General features: G+C 40.7%; 7 protein-coding genes and 1 long non-coding RNA gene across 8 annotated transcripts; all 8 read right to left on the reverse strand.

The window, feature by feature from the left end:
- Window positions 1-1,550: 1,550 nt before the first annotated feature.
- On the reverse strand, window positions 1,551-1,937 carry LOC140279721 (histone H4). Its single transcript, XM_072374883.1, has one exon. The coding sequence runs from the start codon at window positions 1,906-1,908 to the stop codon at window positions 1,597-1,599; it is 312 nt and encodes a 103-aa protein (XP_072230984.1). The 5' UTR covers window positions 1,909-1,937; the 3' UTR covers window positions 1,551-1,596.
- Window positions 1,938-3,930: 1,993 nt separating this feature from the next.
- LOC140280333 (uncharacterized) lies at window positions 3,931-4,662 on the reverse strand. Its single transcript, XR_011909401.1, has 2 exons — window positions 4,543-4,662; window positions 3,931-4,468 (listed from the first exon to the last, which is right to left on the reverse strand). It is a non-coding gene; the product is annotated as an uncharacterized lncRNA (long non-coding RNA).
- Window positions 4,663-8,199: 3,537 nt separating this feature from the next.
- LOC140280276 (uncharacterized) lies at window positions 8,200-12,262 on the reverse strand. Its single transcript, XM_072375580.1, has 4 exons — window positions 11,866-12,262; window positions 11,489-11,556; window positions 8,743-8,774; window positions 8,200-8,608 (listed from the first exon to the last, which is right to left on the reverse strand). Exons 1-4 carry the CDS (start codon window positions 12,246-12,248, stop codon window positions 8,210-8,212), a joined length of 882 nt encoding a protein of 293 aa, XP_072231681.1. The 5' UTR covers window positions 12,249-12,262; the 3' UTR covers window positions 8,200-8,209.
- On the reverse strand, window positions 9,567-9,970 carry LOC140279846 (histone H2B). The gene has a single exon (XM_072375044.1). It carries the CDS (start codon window positions 9,942-9,944, stop codon window positions 9,570-9,572), a length of 375 nt encoding a protein of 124 aa, XP_072231145.1. The 5' UTR covers window positions 9,945-9,970; the 3' UTR covers window positions 9,567-9,569.
- LOC140279847 (histone H4) lies at window positions 11,017-11,491 on the reverse strand. The gene has a single exon (XM_072375045.1). It carries the CDS (start codon window positions 11,426-11,428, stop codon window positions 11,117-11,119), a length of 312 nt encoding a protein of 103 aa, XP_072231146.1. The 5' UTR covers window positions 11,429-11,491; the 3' UTR covers window positions 11,017-11,116.
- A 1,425-nt stretch (window positions 12,263-13,687) lies between the features above and the next one.
- Window positions 13,688-14,131, reverse strand: LOC140280119 (histone H3). The gene has a single exon (XM_072375391.1). The coding sequence runs from the start codon at window positions 14,096-14,098 to the stop codon at window positions 13,688-13,690; it is 411 nt and encodes a 136-aa protein (XP_072231492.1). The 5' UTR covers window positions 14,099-14,131.
- Window positions 14,132-14,870: 739 nt separating this feature from the next.
- Window positions 14,871-15,274, reverse strand: LOC140280120 (histone H2B). The gene has a single exon (XM_072375392.1). It carries the CDS (start codon window positions 15,246-15,248, stop codon window positions 14,874-14,876), a length of 375 nt encoding a protein of 124 aa, XP_072231493.1. The 5' UTR covers window positions 15,249-15,274; the 3' UTR covers window positions 14,871-14,873.
- A 2,931-nt stretch (window positions 15,275-18,205) lies between these two features.
- taf9 (TAF9 RNA polymerase II, TATA box binding protein (TBP)-associated factor) lies at window positions 18,206-22,047 on the reverse strand. Its single transcript, XM_072374608.1, has 7 exons — window positions 21,975-22,047; window positions 21,084-21,165; window positions 20,717-20,853; window positions 20,295-20,429; window positions 20,128-20,209; window positions 19,040-19,153; window positions 18,206-18,488 (listed from the first exon to the last, which is right to left on the reverse strand). The coding sequence occupies exons 1-7, from the start codon at window positions 22,008-22,010 to the stop codon at window positions 18,331-18,333; spliced, it is 744 nt and encodes a 247-aa protein (XP_072230709.1). The 5' UTR covers window positions 22,011-22,047; the 3' UTR covers window positions 18,206-18,330.
- Window positions 22,048-22,455: the final 408 nt, after the last annotated feature.

The following is a 22,455-nucleotide window of genomic DNA, read 5'->3' on the forward strand; positions in this document are numbered from 1 at the left end:
ACCACCCAACAGGAAACTGGCAAAGTGCCACTTCCCCTTTTATAGGGGCACAGCCTTGCGTTCAGAGCGCCACCCCATGGTGCCACCTGCAACAATTCTATGAAAGATCTATTTGGAATTACATCAAAAGTCAGTTTACACTGAAAACTACAGATGACTAAGAAAAGAGCTAGCATGGATTTGGTGAATTAAACATGTTTTTTCAGGAATATTTCAAGCAGCTTGTTCCTCTGGGTTGACAGAATAAACTAAGTCGTAGTTTATGCTTCAATGTCATTTCGACGTTAAAGAGCAACGCGTTCCCTCAACGCAGAACTTCAAATGCTCAATGACTACATCATGTTTTAAATTAAGCGAAAATGGATTTTCCATTCAGGAAGTTTATCTTCTGCCATCAGTTTGCCATCTTCACATGGTAAGATATTAGAAATGTTGAAAGTTGCTCTAATTCTGGTCGCTAAGTTTCTAATTCTCACCGTCTTGTTGCCTGTGATTAAGTTTATTTAGGAAGACAGCCATTACGCTTAATCAGAAATTAATTGAACAAGTTTCTGGTTATCATGCATATTTACCGTAATTATACATGAAAAACGATGTTTCCAAACAATTTTGTCACAAAATATGACAGGCATCTAACAGGCTGTTTCCAAACAAACATCTGACATCAGTTGTCTCTTAACAATCTCATTAGTACTTTGTGGTCACTATCAGGTAACTGGTGTGTGTGTTTGTGTCAACTTACATGTAACTAAGCTGCTTGTTGTGTGCTCAGTTACTGCGTTTTGCAGCCCTGTGTTGAGCTAATGTGAAACATTTACATTTCACTGTTTGCGAAATGCAGTCTCAGTTTCTAGTTAGTTTCTTATGTCAGTCTCTGCAGGTCATACATTGAGAGCTTCAAGCAGTGAATTGTTTCCAACAGGACTCCTTTCCTTTCTGATGTTATGTTAAACTGTGAATATCTTGTAATTTTACACCTAAACAGTGACTATATTGTATATAATAACTATTTCCACAGTTCCCAGCTGTGCTTCTGTAGGCTATTCCAATATTCAATATTTTGATTAATTGATAAATAAGTCACAGCAGCAAGCCTGTGGATATAGGGTTAGGATACATATTCACTTGTTCTGCAGGGTAGTTGCCATAATTCGTAATTAATATGCAGCTTCTCAGAAGATTCCGTTTTAATTTCAATTTATTACTACTGAAAATGCTCTATTAATTATTAGTGGGTAGCTATAGTTTGAAACACTACATTTTCCAAACTCCCTTCTTTAATACATTAAGCTAAAACTATATATATGCTTTGGTTTCACATGGAATCAAGAAGTTTCTACAGAATTTCAGAAATTTTGTAGAAACTTTAGTCTTTAAAGGCCGATGTGATGAAGCTTGAGAATTTTGAGAAATTCAAAGAGAGGATTTCGTTTTTATTATTAATTAACCAGAAAAAAAAAAAAGCTTATATAGGTCTAGTTGAGCATTGAGACTGTATCATAGGAATAAAACTGAAACAGATCTGAGCTCTTCAGGTAAAGGTGGGTGGCTCTGAAAAGAGCCGTTGGGTTTGTTTGGAGCTGGTCCAGGATCAGTTTAACCTCCGAAGCCGTACAGAGTGCGGCCCTGCCTCTTGAGCGCGTACACCACGTCCATGGCGGTCACAGTCTTCCTCTTTGCGTGCTCGGTGTAGGTAACAGCATCACGAATAACGTTCTCCAGAAAGACCTTCAACACACCGCGGGTCTCCTCGTAAATCAGACCGGAAATACGCTTGACTCCGCCGCGGCGAGCCAGGCGGCGGATGGCGGGTTTGGTGATTCCCTGGATGTTATCACGGAGAACTTTACGGTGACGCTTAGCGCCTCCTTTACCGAGTCCTTTGCCGCCCTTTCCTCTTCCGCTCATGTTTTCGATCTTTTTATAAATTCAAAGATGAACTGGTTCCTGTGAGGCACGCGCACTGCATTTATCTCTGAACTGCGGACGTAAAAGAGGAAAGTGGGCGGAGTTTTTGCTGGGCGGAGCCAAAGTTAACGGATGACAGAGTCAGAGTATCACTTTTATTTGACTTGCTTTACAAACAAAAACACGAAAGTCTGTGAATTGGGAAGTCCTGTGAAAAATTTAATTTTGCTGTCATCAAATTGTGAAGCATCAAGGGTCCTTCAACTCACTTTCTAGTCCATGAATTTTATCTCTGAGTGACTGACATTTGATGTTTAAATATTCAATCTTTTTATGTAATGAGGCAATGTCCTTGTGTGTCTCCTCTGTCTGGATCTCAGTACCTTGGACTCCAGTTTCAGTTTGTACCTCTGTTTCACAACTTTTATCCTTAAAGACTAAATCAGTGTGAGGTGCGACAAAAATAAGAACTGTCATTACTTTCTTATTGGTCAGAGTATATATCTGATCCATATCATATATATATATATATATATATATCAGAGCTATATCTGATTTCAGTGTTCTGCGAGGCCAGTATCAACCCAAACTTTCAAGTTTACCGAATCAGGTTTAATAAAAAAAAATTGGAACTGATAATAACAACTATAGTCTGACTGTGGTGTAGACATTTGTAACAATGTGAGATATTTGTTTCCCAAATTAACTTAAGAGTTGGCATAATTCAAAACCTTTCAAAAGTCGTTATCACAATCCCTCAAAACAAAGAAAGAGTTTTATGTCAAAATTCTGAGATACAAACACATAATTATTAGATTTAAAGTGACGATTATGACATAAAAAGTTATAATTATTAGATAAAAATAGATTTATTAGAGTTGAGCCGGATGCTTGGCTGAAACGAATATCCGGTACGGATAAAGCGCTTTTGTCGAGTACGAATATTATACAAGTAATACGAGTTAATATCTGATTGAATGAAAATCTTCACACAGCGTCCCTCCCTACACATGCCTCTCACACGGAACAGCTCAGTCACTCAGGTTTAGGGTTTCTTCAGCTTCAACTTTGTTTTTACTTTGGTTTGTAGTTACTTATAACCGGTAGAGTTCTGGTAAACGTGGGTTCGTTCAGACTTGGTAGAATGCGACTCGCGTTGGGCCTCTGCCTGTCGGAGATTTTTCTTTTTCTAACTGTTGGTTTCCTCTAACCATTTTTTTAAATTCACGCAGTGTTTGACACTGTCTTGCTGTAATTCATGAAAAAACAAAGGTAGTAGTTCTGTTAATAGTTTGTTTGCTATTATGACCAAAACCGTTGATCTGAAGCTCAATGCTGATGCTGTCCTGTAAACAGTTTTCTAATCAGCAATAAATAAAACAATTTCTGATCAACCCACATCAACTGCATGCTTAAAATAACATAATGGTTAAAGCCCCGCCCGTTTCAAGACAACCCGACCCACTTCCGTGTTAAACCCCGCCCATTTCCGGGTTAGGCCCCGCCAACTCCGTGTACAGATAATTCATATGGTTAAGAGATACAGATACCGATACAGATAATGCTGTGCTTGCTCATCCCTAATATTTAAGAGACAAAAATACATAATTATGATATGTATATATGTGTGAGAATGAATTATGTTTTTTTTTATGGCAACAACGGGTGGCAGGGGTTTGCAGTACGTCACAAAAGCAAGCTGTTACCTGCCTTTAAAAGTCAGATTACACACTGTAACTGGGTTACACTGTCTCTAACCTTACTGTGTGAAACGGAGAAATAATAATACATAAATTGTATTTTTTTTCTCTCAGCACAAAGTTTTATTGTTCTCCTTCTGTTGACCCTTTACAACATCGGGCGTCTTTGACTTCTTTGTGCTAAATAGATAAATGCCTCCTCCGACATCCCTCTATGGGAAAGATGTTTCCTCACATTACTCTGATGTTACATTTGATTTTCTGATTTCACTCTGTTGACGTGTATGTTTGAAACAAATGAAGAAATATTCTCAGACGTTGCTGCTTTGACACATTTATTCTTTATTGAGAAAACTCAGAATCAGAATAATTTTGAATCATGAGAAGTAATAAAACATTCATGATTAATTCATCATAATTCATCATTATTTGTATTTTAATGCAGATTTGCATTAAGAGACAGTTTCGTCACATAGAATTATTTTGATTGCAGATGATCAGATAAATGTCAGATTAATACGATTAAGGACAACAGGAACCAGCAGATCATCTTTCAGAAACAGAGAAACTGTTTTTCTCTCACATGATAAACAGCAGACGACCGCTGAAGGTTATGTGGTGATTTTGATTGTCATATATTCTTGAATGATGCCACTGTTGTACAAATACTTGATCTCCACTCTCCAGAAGCAGTGTAGCACCATTAGAAGAACTTGTAACATGGTACCGCTGATGTTCATATGCCAGGAAGATTCTCTCCCCGTTTCTCACTAACACAGCGCCTGCAGCATTTCTGCCACCATTTCCATATACGTACCACTCAAAGTGGTAGGCTCCTTTCACCGGTGCAGTGAAAATACCTGCAGGATTAATGTTGTTTAATGATAAATCAAATCTGAAATTTGCTCAGACTTGTATTGATATAGTTTATTACCTGTTTGTTGGTTATAGGCATTTCCAATGTTTGTTACGACATGTCTGAAGACCAACGTGCTTAAAGTGTTAAAGGGTCCATAATACCTCTGGCTGTCAGTCAGAGCAGCTGAGAAAGCCACCTGACTGACTGTTAAAGAGGGAATAACAGAATTTAAGATGTTTTTGAGTCATACGTTTATCAAAGTGATAAAAACATAATCAGAGCTGTGATGATTTCCACATGTTACCTTCCAGCTGCTTCTTCAGCTTCTCGATTTCAGCTCCCTGACTCTCAAACTTTGCTGCATTTCCTGAAAAACACAACATAAATGAACATAAATAAATCTTCTTTTTTCACCCAGAAAAAATACAAAATATGGCTCCTTCATTCCTTCATTATGTAACAAAACACTGTACCTGCACTCTCTTTTTTTAGGGACCTGAGCTCCAGCCTCTGTTCGGTCAACGAGGCGATCATCTCTCTCAGAGCAGCATGGACGTCCGGTGAAAATGACTGCTGCAGTGCCAACGCCTCCGTCTGATCCGTGGAGACGGAGAGGACCACAAGAAGCAGCGGGAGAAACAGAGTCATCTTCATTCTTTCTCTGGAAATCTCAACACCTCGACTGTGTCCCCTGCAAACCTGAGAGGTTTTTATAGCTCGAAAAAAGAGGTGTGAGGATGAGGGAGTTAAGATTAAGATCAGGTGACTTTTTTTTACCAAAACTATTCAGGAAGAATGTTGTTCATTATGCTGCATGAGGGCATTCCTCTGTGCTAGCAAACACAAACAGTTGGTTTGTGCAAGGGTCCGGCCACATTTTCCCCCAATGAGCCACAGAGCCCCCAATGAGCTGGTTAACTGTCCACAGCACAAACCAAAAAGTTCTCTAGGTGTTGGGGAAGCTGGTGCTGTCCTTTGGCCCGTTCACAGTTTTAAACTCAAAATGACAGAGATGAATAAACTTAGTATCATTTTTTATTAAAGGTAGGGGAAATTAAATATTAACAGCCTTTTTTAAACAGGCTACTCTGTACTCTGGCTACTTCCACAGAACTAGAAAGTATAAACCAGCTCATCAGTTAATAACTGTCAGTACACACAGTTTATTATTTTTTAAAGTAGAATCTCAGTTTAAAAGAAGCATACCACCTTTAAATCTAAGTAGGATTTACATGTTCAACAATGAGGAACCATTCAGAGTATACGTAAGAACCAGAAAAACACCAACCTCAGTTCCAGTAAATGTTGATCTCTGAAAAAGATGGTAAGATGGTTCAGATCTGATCAGACCTGTTTTTCAGGCCTAAATGATCACAATATAATAAAACCTGTAAAAAGGAGGGTATCTCTGCACTTTGCAGGGATTTGTTTCTGTTGGTTCTCTTCAAGGCATGACCTCCGACCTGCACTTTGCTGGTTCCCAGTCAGGTGTGAAGTGGCCAAGATGAAAGTCATCCCCACCAAATCTGAGGTCACAGTTCTCAATCAGAAAACGATGCAGTGCTCCTTTCCTGGTCGGGGTTGGCTTTTTGCCTCAAGCAAGAAGGAGCTGAGCCAGAAGGCGAAGCTCTCTATTTACTGGTCAATCTACGTTCCCATCCTCACCTATGGTCACGAGCTGTGGGTAGAGACCGAAAGAACGAGATTGCGAATACAAGCAGCCGAAATGGGTTTCTTCCGCAGGGTGTCTGGGCCTCCCTTAGATATAGGGTGAGAAGCTCAGTCCTCCGGGAGGGGCTCGGAGTAGAACCGCTGCTCCTCCGCATTGAGAGGAGTCAGATGAGGTGGCATCTGGTTAGGATGCCTCCTGGACGCCTCCCTGGTGAGGTGTTCTGGGCCTGTCCCACTGGGAGGAGACCTGGGGAAGACCCAGGACACCTTGGAGAGACTATGTCTCTCGGCTGGCCTGGGAACGCCTCGGGGTCCCCCCGGAAGAGCTGGAGGAAGTGGCCGGGGACAGGGAGGTCTGGGTTTCTCTGTTAAAGCTGCTGCCCCCATGACCCCCGGATAAGTGGTAGATGATGGATGGAAGGAAAAAAATTGGGGAAGTCGATGGTTGATATTTTGTTCTTAAATCGGTTCAGAATCTTATTATTATTTATATGGTTATGAAAAGGACACTAAACCCAGTTTCTTGTGTTTTGATAGTAAACAGTTGTGATGATGCTGAAAAACAGTGTAATGTTCTTATTTCCTCACAAAATTAGGTCAAGAATCAATAAGGGAATTGATCAAGAAGAAGCGCTAATAATGGTATTGTTATGAATAAATCTTATTAATTCCTATCCTTAATTAAATTGAAGTAAGACGTTGATGTGTTGACATTCAGATGGGCCCAGCACTGCATCAAAGGTTAATGATAAAATAGAAAAGATGAGCCGCATAACAATTGCAGCTTTTTAAAATGTTATTAATTATATATTTAGGTTCAGGTCACTTGAGATCATATGTGTAAAATCCATATGCAGAAAAATGTGCTGTGAAGGACTGATGGAAACTCATTACATAATGTTTCCTCAAACTTTTGGTATTCATTTTGACTAACAGATAGCTGATTAGTGACCAACAGTTGCCAACAATCAAAGTCAGGAAAAATATGGTGAAATTACTCTGAGAAAAAGGTTTTTAAAACGTTACATTTCAGTTTGAATAAATCCTCTTACCTGTTAATATGAGTAAGTTTTGCTTAGTGAAAAATGAGGAACCATTCAGAATATAAAAACATCAAGAACCAGGAAAACATCAACCTCAGTTACAGTAAAAGCTTGTTGATCACTGAAAAAACATTGTTATGTTCAGATCTGGTCAGACCTGTTTTTGTACACCGTAGTCACAGTCTAATAACATGACCCGACTGTTATCTAACTAATGACACTTCAACATATCCAATAGATTACAAGCAACAGTTTGATGTATATTTTACAGCTGTGACTCTGGTGGTACTTTGGTTTGTCCAGAACTGACACATTTGACAGAGTTTGGGTTATCTACCTGGTGGGAAAGTATACCAGCACACTAAGAAATGGTCATGTTTAGGGTTGTGGGTTACATGTAGGGATGTCATGAAACTAGAATTTAAATCAAGTTCATTTTGACATTTTTTTCCACCTCAGTCACAAGCCAACTTATATCCTAACTGTTACCTCTCTGATGGTACTCCATAGCGTTTTATTTCTTGTTAGACAATGAGTTTAGAGAGTGACCAAAGCGCTCCCGCCTTTTTTCCCCTCTGCAACGGGTAACTTCGAACAAAGACAGGTCTCCATAGAAACAACGTCCGGCAGCTGAACCAATCAGAGGCGGGGGAGGGCACAGTGGAATTTGCATGCAAGCTGTTTGAGGGAAGTTTTTCTTTACTCTATTTCTGAAAAGCATGCCTGAACCCGTCAATTCAGTCTGGCTTAAATTTTTGACAAGCGGATCTTAGTTCCTCCGGGTGAATATTAAAAAATTAATAATAATAAAGTGCACAATATTAAACAGTATTCTTTTCGACATTTAGTTTGAAGAAATTCTGCATTTATTTACTTTTAGAGACCACTGTCAATGGGTGAAGTTCTATTTTTCTGCTAATCTACATCCGTAATATTATTGCGGTGAAAACGGTAATATTTATAGACGGTTTTACTCTTTGAGAGGTGTGTGTGGCTCTTAAAAGAGCCGTTATGTAGTTATCGGGTGTTTACTTGGCCTTGGCAGCCTTCTCGGTCTTCTTGGGCAGAAGAACAGCCTGGATGTTGGGCAGCACGCCGCCCTGAGCGATGGTGACTCCCCCCAGCAGCTTGTTGAGCTCCTCGTCGTTGCGGACAGCCAGCTGCAGGTGACGGGGGATGATCCTGGTCTTCTTGTTGTCGCGGGCAGCGTTTCCAGCCAGCTCCAAGATCTCAGCGGTCAGATACTCCAGAACAGCCGCCAGATAGACGGGAGCTCCGGCACCGACACGCTGAGCATAGTTTCCTTTACGGAGCAGCCTGTGGACACGGCCGACGGGAAACTGAAGCCCGGCCCGGGAGGAGCGGGTCTTTGCCTTTGCTCTGGCTTTGCCTCCGGTCTTTCCTCTTCCAGACATGATGTAACTTTTCTTTCAAATGTTAAAATGAAAAACCAGTGACTAACGTTGAATGCCAGCAACTATATATAACAGCAGCTGCTCGTTCATTGGTCAGACTGGGCGTTAAAGTAATTGACCAATCACAGAAGAGACTCACGTCAAACGTGCATATCATTAACAAGACTCTCCTCCATGCCTGAAAATTCAAAATCTCAAACCGTTACTCGCAGTTTCTTCACAAATTGTTGTTTACAGCACCTTTGGTAACAGATTGTGATGCAGAGTGGTATATAAATAATGAGATACAATATGTGCAGTAAGAACAGTGCAGTAGTAAACTGTGACAATGAGTGAACAAGAGATACACATAGTATGAAGTAAGATATGTGCAGTGGGAGCAGTAATAAACTGGCTATTTATATATAGTACGTATATAGTATGAACAGTACGGTAGTAAACATAAAATGACAATTGTATTTAAGTGCGGGTAAGAACAGGTGAAGAACAAGTGGTGGTAATATTAAGTTGCAGAATGAGGTAAGAGGCATGATGTGAAGTACAATGTATATACTACAGACAAGGTAAATAAATAGGTCAAAGTTAGTAAACTATAGATGAAAGTACAATAGTAAAAAGTTTGGTGCAAATGTTCAGGTGCGTGGCCGTCAAGGCAAGGGTGGAGGGTGATAATGGGAGGTGATAATGATTTATTAATCTAAAAATAATTACCCTTTTATATAAATCAGTTATGTGTGTTATTAACCAATTAACCAATTGAAAATGTGAGGCAGTTTCCCGCACTTATTTCAGAAAAATAAACCAGGATCAATGGCTCCAAACCCATGCAAAATTAAACCCAACAACTTTTCCATTAATTTCAACATTAAAACCAAAGTACAATGTAGTATTCATCATTTGTCAGGATTTCAACTCTCAGATTGAAGTGGGTGGCCCTGAAAAGGGCCTTTGAGTGTTTGAAGTAAACAGCAGTTTACTTGGAGCTGGTGTACTTGGTGACGGCCTTGGTGCCCTCCGACACGGCGTGCTTGGCCAGCTCACCGGGCAGCAGGAGGCGCACGGCGGTCTGGATCTCCCTGGAGGTGATGGTGGAGCGCTTGTTGTAATGAGCCAGGCGGGAAGCCTCGGCGGCGATGCGCTCAAAGATGTCGTTGACGAACGAGTTCATGATGCTCATGGCCTTGGAGGAGATGCCGGTGTCGGGGTGGACCTGCTTCAGCACCTTGTACACGTAGATGGCGTAGCTCTCCTTCCTGCTCTTTCTCCTTTTCTTGCCTCCTTTGCCAGCCGTCTTGGTCACGGCTTTCTTGGAGCCCTTCTTGGGCGCAGACTTCGCGGGTTCAGGCATGTTGATCCGTTACTGTGAATAATGACTACTGAGAAAGTGGACCGAGACTTGATTTTAAGTATACTGCATGCAAATAGCAGTGTGCTGTCCCCCGTCTCTGATTGGTTGAGCTGCTCGGGTGGTGTTTCTATGGAAACCTTCTTCCGTTACAATTGGCGGCAGCCTGGATAGATAGAAGCTTAAACATTGTATCCCCTCAGATCAGCAGCAACATTTCTGAACATGCTGTCACGAGTGATCCGTGTCTGTTCATGAATAACTTGAATACTTTTTTTAAGATCCTGTGGGTATTAATATTCAACTCAATTAACCACAACATCCCTGTGTGAGACACAGAAAGTCTGTGTACAGACATCAGACATTTATGTAGTATTTGAACCACTTTGTGTTCAAGCATTTAAACACTCAGATTAAGTCACCAAAAAGAGGTTTATGAGATGGGATTTAAGATTTTGCTACATCACATAATTTGGTCGAATGGGTTTGACATCCTTTCATCCAAGGAGCACTTCTGGAAAAATCATTTTTAACTAAATGCTGAGATTAGATACCACAGACCCCTGAAACAAATGATTTCAGTTTCTTTAATAGTTTTCTTTGATTTAGTATGACAGGATGATACTAAATTACTTGAATATCTGAGGAACTGTGGCATTGTTGCTCCATGTTTGTATCCACACGACTGACCTCACATTTGGGAATACCTCAGATAATGGCTATAATTCACAGCTTTGCTCAATTGTTGATGACTTGAAGAGAGAGAAATTAACTTTTTGTGGATTCAACATCAGCTGATTCAATTCTAACTTGTAAGTTGTATTTTTAACGTCTGTTAAATGTTTCTACATAACGCATATTAAATTCAATGTTAAGAACAGGCGAGTGGGCGTATGTTTATGTGCATGAAGATCGGTGCCCAAACAGTCGAATCATAGACGATGGCCTCCGGACCATTGTTTGATTCAAATTATGCCTACATGTTAAAATATGTGTAAACCAGCATGATAATGACCTGTTAACTATTGTAGTTGAGTAAATGTTCAATATAAGAATTATTTATATATGTATTTTATATTCAATTCACTAACTGGAACAGGTCTGAGCTCTTGAGGTAAAGGTGGGTGGCTCTGAAAAGAGCCGTTGGGTTTGTTTGGAGCTGGTTCAGGATCAGTTTAACCTCCGAAGCCGTACAGAGTGCGGCCCTGTCTCTTGAGCGCGTACACCACGTCCATGGCGGTCACAGTCTTCCTCTTTGCGTGCTCGGTGTAGGTAACAGCATCACGAATAACGTTCTCCAGGAAGACCTTCAACACACCGCGGGTCTCCTCGTAGATCAGACCGGAAATACGCTTGACTCCGCCGCGGCGAGCCAGGCGGCGGATGGCGGGTTTGGTAATTCCCTGGATGTTATCACGGAGAACTTTACGGTGACGCTTAGCGCCTCCTTTACCGAGTCCTTTGCCGCCCTTTCCTCTTCCGCTCATGTTTGCGATCTCTGAGAAAATTCAAAGACGAATGGAGGTCAGTGAGCACGCGCTCTGTACTTATTGCTGAGGTGCGGACGTAAAAGTGGACAGTGGGCGGAGCCAGCCAGTAACACCGCGTGACGCAGCTGTAATTCGATGAAAATATTTTTGTCTTCTGTGGTGGCTTGAGAGGAAATTTATATATATAAAATTTATTATACAATATGTGAAGTTGGGGGACAAAAAATAAAAATCATGAAGACAAACACGTAACTTCCACAAACTTCTAATGTATGTCTGCTAAATGATATATAGATGTACATAGCCCGTTCAATGGTATTTACAGTGTTCGCTGTGGTATAAACTGTAATAGTCAGTGAGGATTTTTACTCTTTTAGATATTTGTGTGGCTCTTAAAAGAGCCGTTGGGTTGGTTGTAGTTATTGGGTTTTTACTTGGCCTTGGCAGCCTTCTCGGTCTTCTTGGGCAGAAGAACAGCCTGGATGTTGGGCAGCACGCCGCCCTGAGCGATGGTGACGCCGCCGAGCAGCTTGTTGAGCTCCTCGTCGTTGCGGACAGCCAGCTGCAGGTGACGGGGGATGATCCTGGTCTTCTTGTTGTCGCGGGCAGCGTTTCCAGCCAGCTCCAAGATCTCAGCGGTCAGATACTCCAGAACAGCCGCCAGGTAGACGGGAGCTCCGGCACCGACACGCTGAGCATAGTTTCCTTTACGGAGCAGCCTGTGAACACGGCCGACGGGAAACTGAAGTCCGGCCCGGGAGGAGCGGGTCTTTGCCTTTGCTCTGGCTTTGCCTCCGGTCTTTCCTCTTCCAGACATATTGAGCCTTAAGTTTCTTTCCCTTTAACAGAGAACGAATAATAAGAAATAATCACCCACTCCCTCGCCAGTCTTTATATAAGAAAGCAGCTGCTCTTTCATTGGTCAGCCTGAGCGTCAACTGTAGTCCACCAATCACGCAACAGCTGACGTCATACCTGCATATTAATTACATGACTTCCACATCGCTGACGTCTCAAAACGAAACAGGTTTAGTTCAACATAACGAAAGATATTTATTTAAATTTAAACAGAGTTTGTGTATTTTACTGAATCCTATCAAAATCCTGTCACTTTTTTTGTTTCTTCTGACTTCACAAGATGGATGTTTAAACACTGATGATCACATGAATTAACTGAATTTATGTTATTTATTCACTATAAACTCACAAAAGGATGTTGGGAAGCATTATAACTTATAAACACAAACCAAAATCAAAACGTAAAGGCAATTATTAACAATTATTCTTTTTTGATGATTAAGTAAGGGAAGGATAAAACGCCCCTCAAATTATTAATTTAGTATTAGTAATTTGAATAATTATATTAGTAAAAAAAATATATAATACTCATAGTTGAGCAACAGCAGCTAGTGACACATGACACAGAAAAGAGGAAATTAGAAATGTACAAACATTTTTTTTTTAAAATAGATCAAGTGAGCAGTTTGGATGGATTTATGTCAGTCTATAAATATCTAGTTTCTTTAGCCAGGAAATTGTTTTTGAGTTGACTTTGTCTGTATGAATTGGAGTTTTGAATTTGGTTGTAATTATAATTAATTGGACTTGGCTTGAATTGCACCGTATCATTGATGTGCCTTCAGATGAGGTTTGTTGCGATTTGGCGCTTATAAATAAACTGAATTTAGTCAATTTGTTGAGCAGGAAGCATGACGCCATACTTCAATCATTCATTACTTGATACGGACACATTGATTCTGAAAACAAAGGTGAAAAACTATTTACAAAAACAAAGTAAGTCATTCCAATATTAAACTGGTGAGGCATATTTATAATTGTATTGAGATGAGCGAGTCTTCTGTAACAAAGTAATAATAATTATATATCACACATGACTTCCCCCAACATATCAGTGGTTGCTTGATGTGAAAACTATTTTTTTCCCTCGATTTCTCTCTTTTGGAAAACTCAAAATAAACATCCTCATTATTAGCTTTTGTTTTGAAGTCTCCCAAGGAATACTTCTATATAATGTTGTCTATATATAGAATATAATCATTGTACTTCCATTCTCTTATTTCTTGTTTGATTATATTTTTGTAATGGATTAAGAATTAAATTGATGCTGGTGCCTAATATACAAGTTAATACAAACGGGTATATTATTTGCTAACAGTCAACTAGCATAAGAATTCAGCTCTTAGTTAAAGGTGGTGGCTCTTAAAAGAGCCGTTGGGTTGATAGTATGAGGTGAGTCTAAGCCCTCTCTCCGCGGATGCGGCGGGCAAGCTGGATGTCTTTGGGCATGATGGTGACCCTCTTGGCGTGGATGGCGCACAGGTTGGTGTCCTCGAACAGGCCGACCAGGTAAGCCTCGCTGGCCTCCTGCAGAGCCATGACGGCGGAGCTCTGGAAGCGCAGGTCGGTCTTGAAGTCCTGAGCGATCTCTCTGACCAGCCGCTGGAAGGGCAGCTTGCGGATCAGGAGCTCGGTGGACTTCTGGTAGCGACGGATCTCCCTCAGAGCCACGGTACCGGGCCTGTAACGGTGAGGCTTCTTCACTCCGCCGGTAGCTGGAGCGCTTTTCCTGGCAGCCTTAGTCGCGAGCTGCTTCCTGGGAGCCTTTCCTCCGGTGGACTTACGGGCGGTCTGCTTGGTTCTGGCCATTGCTGTTCAATCGCTCCTTCCTGTTTCAACAGTAAGAACTCAACATGTAACCTCATGCCAAGGAGCGGCCTTATATACACAGCGCCGGAGCAGCAGCAGCGCTGATTGGGCCACACTGGAGTGACACGTGCACACTATCTGAGTGGCTATTGGCCAGAATTAATTCAAACGTTTCTCCTCCACAAAAAGACAAAGGAAGTTATTTTCAGGCCAAAATCTCAAACATAAATATAATTTATCTATAATATAATCTTTTTCACGATAAGAGACGCTTTATATATATATATATATATATATATATATATATGTTGTTTTTTTTAAATATATATTACTTTCTGACCACATGATCAGTTATAACGGTCAGTGTTTGTTATATGAATAACTGATAACTGAGGAAAAGGACCAGGCAAAGGGCACTAATAAATGGGAAATATGTTTTCATAACAGTTCAATTCAATAATAACTTATTGTGACGCTTTAGAAACTCATTACATTTGGTTGATACAGTTAACTGGTAGGATTAACCACTTCGTAGGTTTTAAATATTCACTTCCTTTATTGAAAGTGTTGTCTTTGATAAAGGATGTTCAAATAGTCACTAGTTTTAGATTTATTTTAACATTCAACAGTGCTTTGCTTGAGAGGAACTTCAGGACAAGGTGTGCTGGTTTTGATTATTTTTGATTATAAACACCATAAAGCTCAGGATTTTAACTCTCAGATTGAAGTGGGTGGCCCTGAAAAGGGCCTTTGAGTGTTTGAAGCAAACAGCAGTTTACTTGGAGCTGGTGTACTTGGTGACGGCCTTGGTGCCCTCGGACACGGCGTGCTTGGCCAGCTCACCGGGCAGCAGGAGGCGCACGGCGGTCTGGATCTCCCTGGAGGTGATGGTGGAGCGCTTGTTGTAATGAGCCAGGCGGGAAGCCTCGGCGGCGATGCGCTCAAAGATGTCGTTGACGAACGAGTTCATGATGCTCATGGCCTTGGAGGAGATGCCGGTGTCGGGGTGGACCTGCTTCAGCACCTTGTAGACGTAGATGGCGTAGCTCTCCTTCCTGCTCTTTCTCCTTTTCTTGCCTCCTTTGCCGGCCGTCTTGGTCACGGCTTTCTTGGAGCCCTTCTTGGGCGCAGACTTCGCGGGTTCAGGCATGTTGGTCCGTTACTGTAAATAATAACGACTACTGAGAAAGCGGACCGAGACTTGATTTTATACATTCCGCATGCAAATGAGAGTGTGCTGTCCCCCGCCTCTGATTGGTTGAGCTGCTCGGGCGGCGTTTCTATGGAAACCCTTTTCCGTTACAGTTGGCGCCAGCCTGATAACGGACAGAGACAAAGAGGCAGGAAACATGACCGTGTTAATAAATTTATGAATTTATAAATGTAAATTCACAACCAGACAAACACAAAGCATTGTGTAGTGATATCAGGCAGCCTCCCCACACCCGTTCATCACTTTCTAAAGACAAAAACATACAGCTTAACCCTGTAAAACCCACAGTTGCAAATTTGACACTTTTTCACTTTTAACAATTCTATAAAAAATGCCTGCAAATTTTTTGTCAAGACAACATTTACATTAATGGGTCGTATTGTTTGTCCTCAAAACGCTATTGGATAGAAGAAGTGTTTTTAGGTCCGGTCATCTGGCCATGAACTCACTCTACCTGCAAACCGGATGAGCTCATCTATTTTTTTTTTGCATGACTGAATTAGTCAGGATTTTAGCAAGTAAATTCCCTCAGTTATTTTTCTGTGTTTATTACAATGTCAAGAACATGTTTAGTTACTTTGGAAAACATTCATCTGATTTGATTTAGAGCATCTGCAGCAGTATTTGAAACTCCCTTGTCTTTATAGTTTGTTTTTTAACTTCTAAATTATCTATTTTTCTCAGTGTTGGCCAAGCAGCAGTTAGTCGGAGACAGAAAAACTGGTTCTGAATGTTCTGCAACTGTTGGGGGGGTGTTGCATTGTTCAGGGACAGCTGCGAATGGTCTTGAATGTGAACCTGTAAGTGCTCTGGGGGGGTGCATGTGTTCCTTTCAGTATCAGTAAAGAGCATAAAAGGCCAGCCAGGCAGCATTGTTTGAATGTAGTGGTTTTGATTAGCATTTGATTAGCACCTCCTTTCCCTCTTTTCTGTCTTCTCAAACCCCAGATGGTCGAGGCGGATGGACACCCTTCCTGATTCTGGTTCTGCCAGAGGTTTCTTCCTGATTCTGGTTCTGCCAGAGGTTTCTTCCTGGTTCTGGTTCTTCCAGAGGTTTCTTCCTGGTTCTGGTTCTGCCAGAGGTTTCTTCCTGGTTCTGGTTCTGCCAGAGGTTTCTTCCTGTTAAAGGGAGTCGTTCCTTTCCACAGTCCCTCAGGCTCAGGACGGGAGATTGGACTGAAGACAAGTTTCGGTGCAATCTGTTGGTTTCCTTAGCTAGGATATTAATTTTTGAATTGGCTCCATATGAATTAATTGGATTATGATTACAATGAATTGAATTCCAATTGGCTTGAATTGGACTATATTACTTAAGTGCCTTGAGATGACGATTGTTGTAATCTGGCGCTTTATAAATTGAATTGAGTTGAATTGAATTGAATTTGTGTTGAAATGATAATACTTATGGACATACTAATGGTAAGCTTACTAAATGTAAAAAAATCTGAAAACTCTTTGATTTCTTCATCAGATTCTAAAATAACAGTTAAAAGGTAAAAAAAAAAAAAAGCTTTTGCTAAATTTTTTCTATATCTGGGTAGTGTAATAAATTACATTATGATTAAAATACCAACGTATATGAAATACATTAAACAAAGTCAAAAAGGTCAGACAGGCATCAACTTCTTCCTCAGAACAATATTACGATAATACGCTGAAACGTGTCTGTTGGAGAATTAATTCAGTCCTTCTCCTTACTGTAAATCCTGCAGTGTTTACAGCCATCAGACATCCATAGATGGCTTTAATCTAAAGGAACTGAATTCTACAATCACATCAACAACATTATGTCACATTTTCATCACAGTTACAAAACAAATTCTTTCCATTAGTAGTTGTTGTTGTTGTGAGACTTAACTGTACAGCCGAAAAGTCTAAATGTGACCAAAGAACAGCTGGATCTTTCATTTCATGTTGTTTATCTATTCAAATAAAAAATAAAGTTATAATAATCATCAAACTCTGTATGTTTTTTGTTTTATTGTGATTAGAAATATTATATCATATTATATTATATTCATTCAACAATCAATAAAAGAAGGTGCTCAGAGTACCATTTTAGACTTTTTCACATTTACCTTTGCTTTATATCAATAAAACACAGCTGAAGAACAAACTATCTACAACTTATGCTCAGCTATTTCAGGGGACTTCTGTCAATATATCAAAAGCTCTCTTCACCGGCTTTTTTTGTATATATATCTATATATATGTATAATGTATGTACAGTATGTATATCCCAAGTATTTTGAAACCATTTATTTTTAATATAAAGCTCTAAAATGCTGTTAAATAATTTTTCCATAATTCTTGGGACAGATGTGGGAGTCAAATATCCTTTCAGGTGGAGTTATGAGCTGTTCAGGACGTGCATTTTTAGATCTGACGCAGCAGTGAAATAAATGAGCTGCAAGTTGTTTTAAAGTATTAAATCATTCTAATTGAACAAAACTCAGCTGTTCGGTCAAAGCTTTTGGCTGAAGACGTCAGAAGACTTTTCTGTAGCTGATGGAAACGTGTTCAACTCAAACCGTTCCTCACCTGGTTTGGAGTGAAGAACCCTGTGTGTATGATGTGGCCTGCAGGTGGCGCTATGGGTCACGCGTCCTAATGACCAGAACTGATCAGATGAATATCTGAAGGAAGATCAACAAAACCAATGTTTTTGTTCATATAGGAATGAAACATGGAGGAATTCAGCTCTGATGTCATCGTTCTGACTGTCGGCCATCTTTATTCTGCAGAGGCAGAAACAGCTGATTAACGTTTTCATTTCATGAAAGCGGTTTTAACCCCCCCCCCACAGGTGATTATAGAAACTTCAGACAGTCGGACGGACACCTGGAGAACATAAAAACATTCAGACAACACGACAGTTGTTGTTTGAACGCAGTTTATTGTTCGTCTTCGTCTGCTTCAGCAAACATTTTACAAAACAGCTAGCATCATAAGTTCTCAACAGGTCGGGGGGGGGGTTAGTCTGAAGGATTGTAACAAAGGTAATAATAAATCGTCTTCGTCATAAAGCGTCGTAGTCATCGTCGTCTTCGTGCTTCCTCTTCAGCGACTCCCCGCCGGCGTTCTGCGACACCATGTTGGTGGTGATGAGGATGTTCTTGGAGCCAATCAGAGACGGGTTGATGAGGACGTTGGACACGGCGGGCGTGGACGGCGTCGCTGTCGAGACAAAGAGGGCGGCTCAGTGGCGGGTTCATGTCTGACATCATAATGTTTCTCAAAAATGAGCGAAATAATTTCACATTTTTAGGTTCCAAACAGACACAAAATGAGAAAAACTCAGAACCGAAACAGAGAAACAGAAAAACTAATGAGATTCGTCTGCGTTGGAAGGCGATGAAGTCGAGCTGCGATGTCACAGAAAAGCCCTGAAAACACATTCAGTTCAGTCCAGGCTCATCTGAAACAAGAACCTGACATCAGAACCTGTTCATCTGGACAGAAGAAAGACTCTGACCAGTGAATCTCATCTGAAACACTTTCCCTGACATTCAGCTTCATTTTCTTTCCACTGATCAATGACCAAATAAATCTTTTCTTCAGAGTTAGAATGTGTTTTGTTGTCCCTGTTTCTGCTCTGTTGGCTTCAGCTGGTCAAAGGTTTGTTCCTTTTCTCCAGAATATTGAATAAAACGGCTGCTTTAGATGTGAAAGATGAGCCGTCTTCTGAATCTCTCCCTTTAAAACAGATGGGTGAGGTGGGTTCTTACTGGTTTTGGTGGTGACCGTCTGAGAGGGCGGTGGGATCTGAACGGTGAACCTTTGACCCGTCAGAGACACCGGCGTCCCGACTTTAGTGCCGACCGACTGGACCGACGAAGTTCCTGTGGAGAAAACAGAAATCTTAGAAACAGTACCGCTGGTTCCAGTCAGACTCCAGTATTCGGGTCCAGGTTCTACTTAATTCTGACAGCCAGGTTCCAACAGGCTGCAGATTAAAAGTGATCACAGATAAAGACCCAAAGTTTATCGCTTTAATCACCTAATTAACATGTGGTGACATCACTGATGACATCACTGATGACATCACTGCACGGCAGCACCTTGTCGTGAACTTTACTTTTTGAACACATTCCTCAGGTTTTTATTCATCCTTTTTCTGAACTCATGAACAAATATGTAAAATGTCTTTATATCAGATCTTAATGTTGGCTTCAGGCGATCAGTAATCATTGTAATCATCATCTAAAGGCCTTTTCCCTCTGGGCTTTAGAACATGAATATTTTCTCCAACTGGTCCTTCTGCCTTGGTGTCCAACCTGATTCCACGAGCTACTGGAGCATCTTCCTTTGCAGATATTTCATATATTACGGCTTTAAAAGTCAAACCCATCAAACCTGAACTCGTCAGAAGAGACCTCAGACCATAAAGTTACTTTCTACTCTGTGAGGGAAGATTCTGCTGAACTTTGAGTCACAAAATGTGCTCGAATGCATTTAAAGGTACTGAGATGTGATGATGAAACAGTATTTTATTAAAACTGAACAGTTACACTTTGGGGATAGAAATGTGCCGGTAAATAGAGAAGAAGCCGATTCAGTCGGTGCTTTGGTCACAGTTTGTCGGTTTCCCACTGAGGGAGAATCTAATCGAGTGGAACGACAGCTGCTAATCGTTAGCTTCTCCATGCTAACGTACAGACAACAACGAGTTGATCCAACGAAACGCTGCATTCGATGCAGCCATCTTCCCATCATCTTAATTTTGGCCCTTTTACTGCACCGTACCCCTGGAGACTCCTTTTCTTTGACTCAAAGTACAGACGGCGTTAAGATCAGCTGAACCGCAGCGACTCACCGAGGGTGGGCGTGCTGGGTCTGCTGGAGACGGCGCCAACGCTGAGGCGAGGCACCGATATCCTGCCGGCAGACGACGACACCTGAAGGAAGAAAGACTTCAGACGTCACCAACAGAGAATCAGTGAAACGAAGCTGCTGTTGGCAGGAAAGAGGAAGGGTTCCCACCTTCTTCTGGGTGGACTTCAGCCTGTAGTTGGGGGCGGTGAGGCAGTAGCGGTCGGGGGGGAGTCGGGGGCCGGTGTAAGGTTTGATGAGAGGGAGGGGAGTCTGGTTCTTCTGCCTCGCTACTTCCAACAGGAACTGAACAGAGAGGATGAAACACAAAGAAACCCAGAATGATGCTGAGTTTAATCACAGTCCAGCAGCCATTTCTGATCACTTAATATTCTGACTTTTCATCTGGAATTTAAGTTGGATTTATGAATTATTCGATTGTTCGATTCTTGATTTTTAAATTCTCATTTTTTCAGCTCAAAGATGTTTTACAAATCAGCTGAAATCAGATCAAACGATATTTTTAAACCGAGTAAAATCCTTTGCTTCCTCCAACATGTTCCCATCATTCAGGATGAAAAGTGAAGGTTTACGTCTCGCGGCGGCGGCGAAGTGAACGACTGGTCCATGCGGCACTGGATGGCGAGTTTGATGTCATCGGCGTCCACGCTGGACTTCTTCGCGTGTGTGGCGTAGATTTTGGCGTCTTCGATGATGGTCGTCACATATCCTGCAGACAGAAACAGCAGAACAACATAAACCTTTGGATTTCATCATCAATGAGTTAAAATACTTAAAATATGACTCAAACAGAATTATTTAGGTGTTGAAGATGATTCCAGGAAACAGCTGCAGAGATTCACTGAAACTCAAGCTTCACTTGTGATATTTGGGTTCTAAATATTGTTTTACATATATATATAAGTTTTATTGTGAATAAACATCAGCTTTCAGACTTACTGTAGGTGAACTCCAGCATCTGGTTGATGACTCGCGGCTCGTACTCGGTGATCCCCATGTCCTTCAGGATCTGCATCATCACCTGCAGAACAGCCGCTGACAGGTTAACTTACTGTGGGAGACTTCCTGCTTTTAATGTTCTTTTCATTGTCCAAAACAACACAAAACAACTAAATTATAACGACTTTAAACCATTAAAATATAACAGGGAACATTAACCTTCTGCGTCCTTACCTGCAGTAATGCTGACTGATGTCTGAAATACACTTTATACTGAAAAAACGTCTCAAAAGAATAAATAAAAAAGAATCGTATTCAGAGCTTAAACACTAAAAAATTGAATAAATCAATAAAAAAATCTATCTATAGTCCACCTATAGATAGAAGGTACTAATCATGATAAAAACTGACCAGCTTCCCTCTTTAAATTTTAAGTTTTAATCCAATTAAGCTGCTTTAAAGCTACATTTGTCCACAGACTCTTGACATAACCGTCATTCGTCTCTGTAAATTCTGTTGTAACCCAATTAAAGCTGATAAACTCGTACGGATCACACTGCTCATCTCACGCTGTAAACCCGGAATAAGCCAGAAAAAGGCTTAAATAGCCAGAAACACCAGTCAGATATGAAGCAACTGTCCGAGCAAAACATCTGCACAGATGATTCAAACCAGCAACCCTGCTATGCTACAAGCTAACAACTAGGCTAACATGCTAGTGTTGATTTTAACGGTAGCTAGGCTAATTGCTAGCTAGCTGACAAGCTAAGTTCGCTAAAAAGCTGCACAGATGCAGCGACTGTTAATGTTCACTGGTGTGTTAAGATAAGAGAAAGAGTCTGCAGATTGTTTAAAAAAATACAACCACATATTCAGGTGTGTAAACGTTACCTGGGCATCTTTTGGAATTGTTTTCGGAGCAGACATTTTGACTGCTCCCTTGGTAGCGCCTTCTCGTGTTCTTCTTCTACGGTTGCAAATAACTGAGCTCTTCTTTAGTTCCGTGCTGCCCTCTACAGGCAGAGAGAAGAAACTACAAGAACAGTGACAGTGCGACTTAAAACAGTATTATAAATATTTAAAAGAAAAAGAACATGTATCATGAAATACAATCTAAAAAATACGTGATTCAAACAATGAATGAATACATTCAAAAATAAAATTGTACTTTGGTGGAACAACCTGTTGGTTACAGATGCTGAATGAAAAAAAAGAAAACAGAAAAGTCCTAAAGCAGATGAAGATTAGTCACTTATGTGAATGGATTCATTCATCAATTTATCAATTGATTGATTCATAATTAATGAATACATACGTACATAAATAAAAATGTAGCTTACAAACAAATAAATACACATATAAGCAGTGAATA

The sequence above is a fragment of the Leuresthes tenuis genome, unplaced genomic scaffold (assembly GCF_036924035.1).
Source record: "Leuresthes tenuis unplaced genomic scaffold, fLeuTen1.0.hap1 SCAF_21, whole genome shotgun sequence".
Classification (NCBI taxonomy): Eukaryota; Metazoa; Chordata; class Actinopteri; order Atheriniformes; family Atherinopsidae; genus Leuresthes; species Leuresthes tenuis.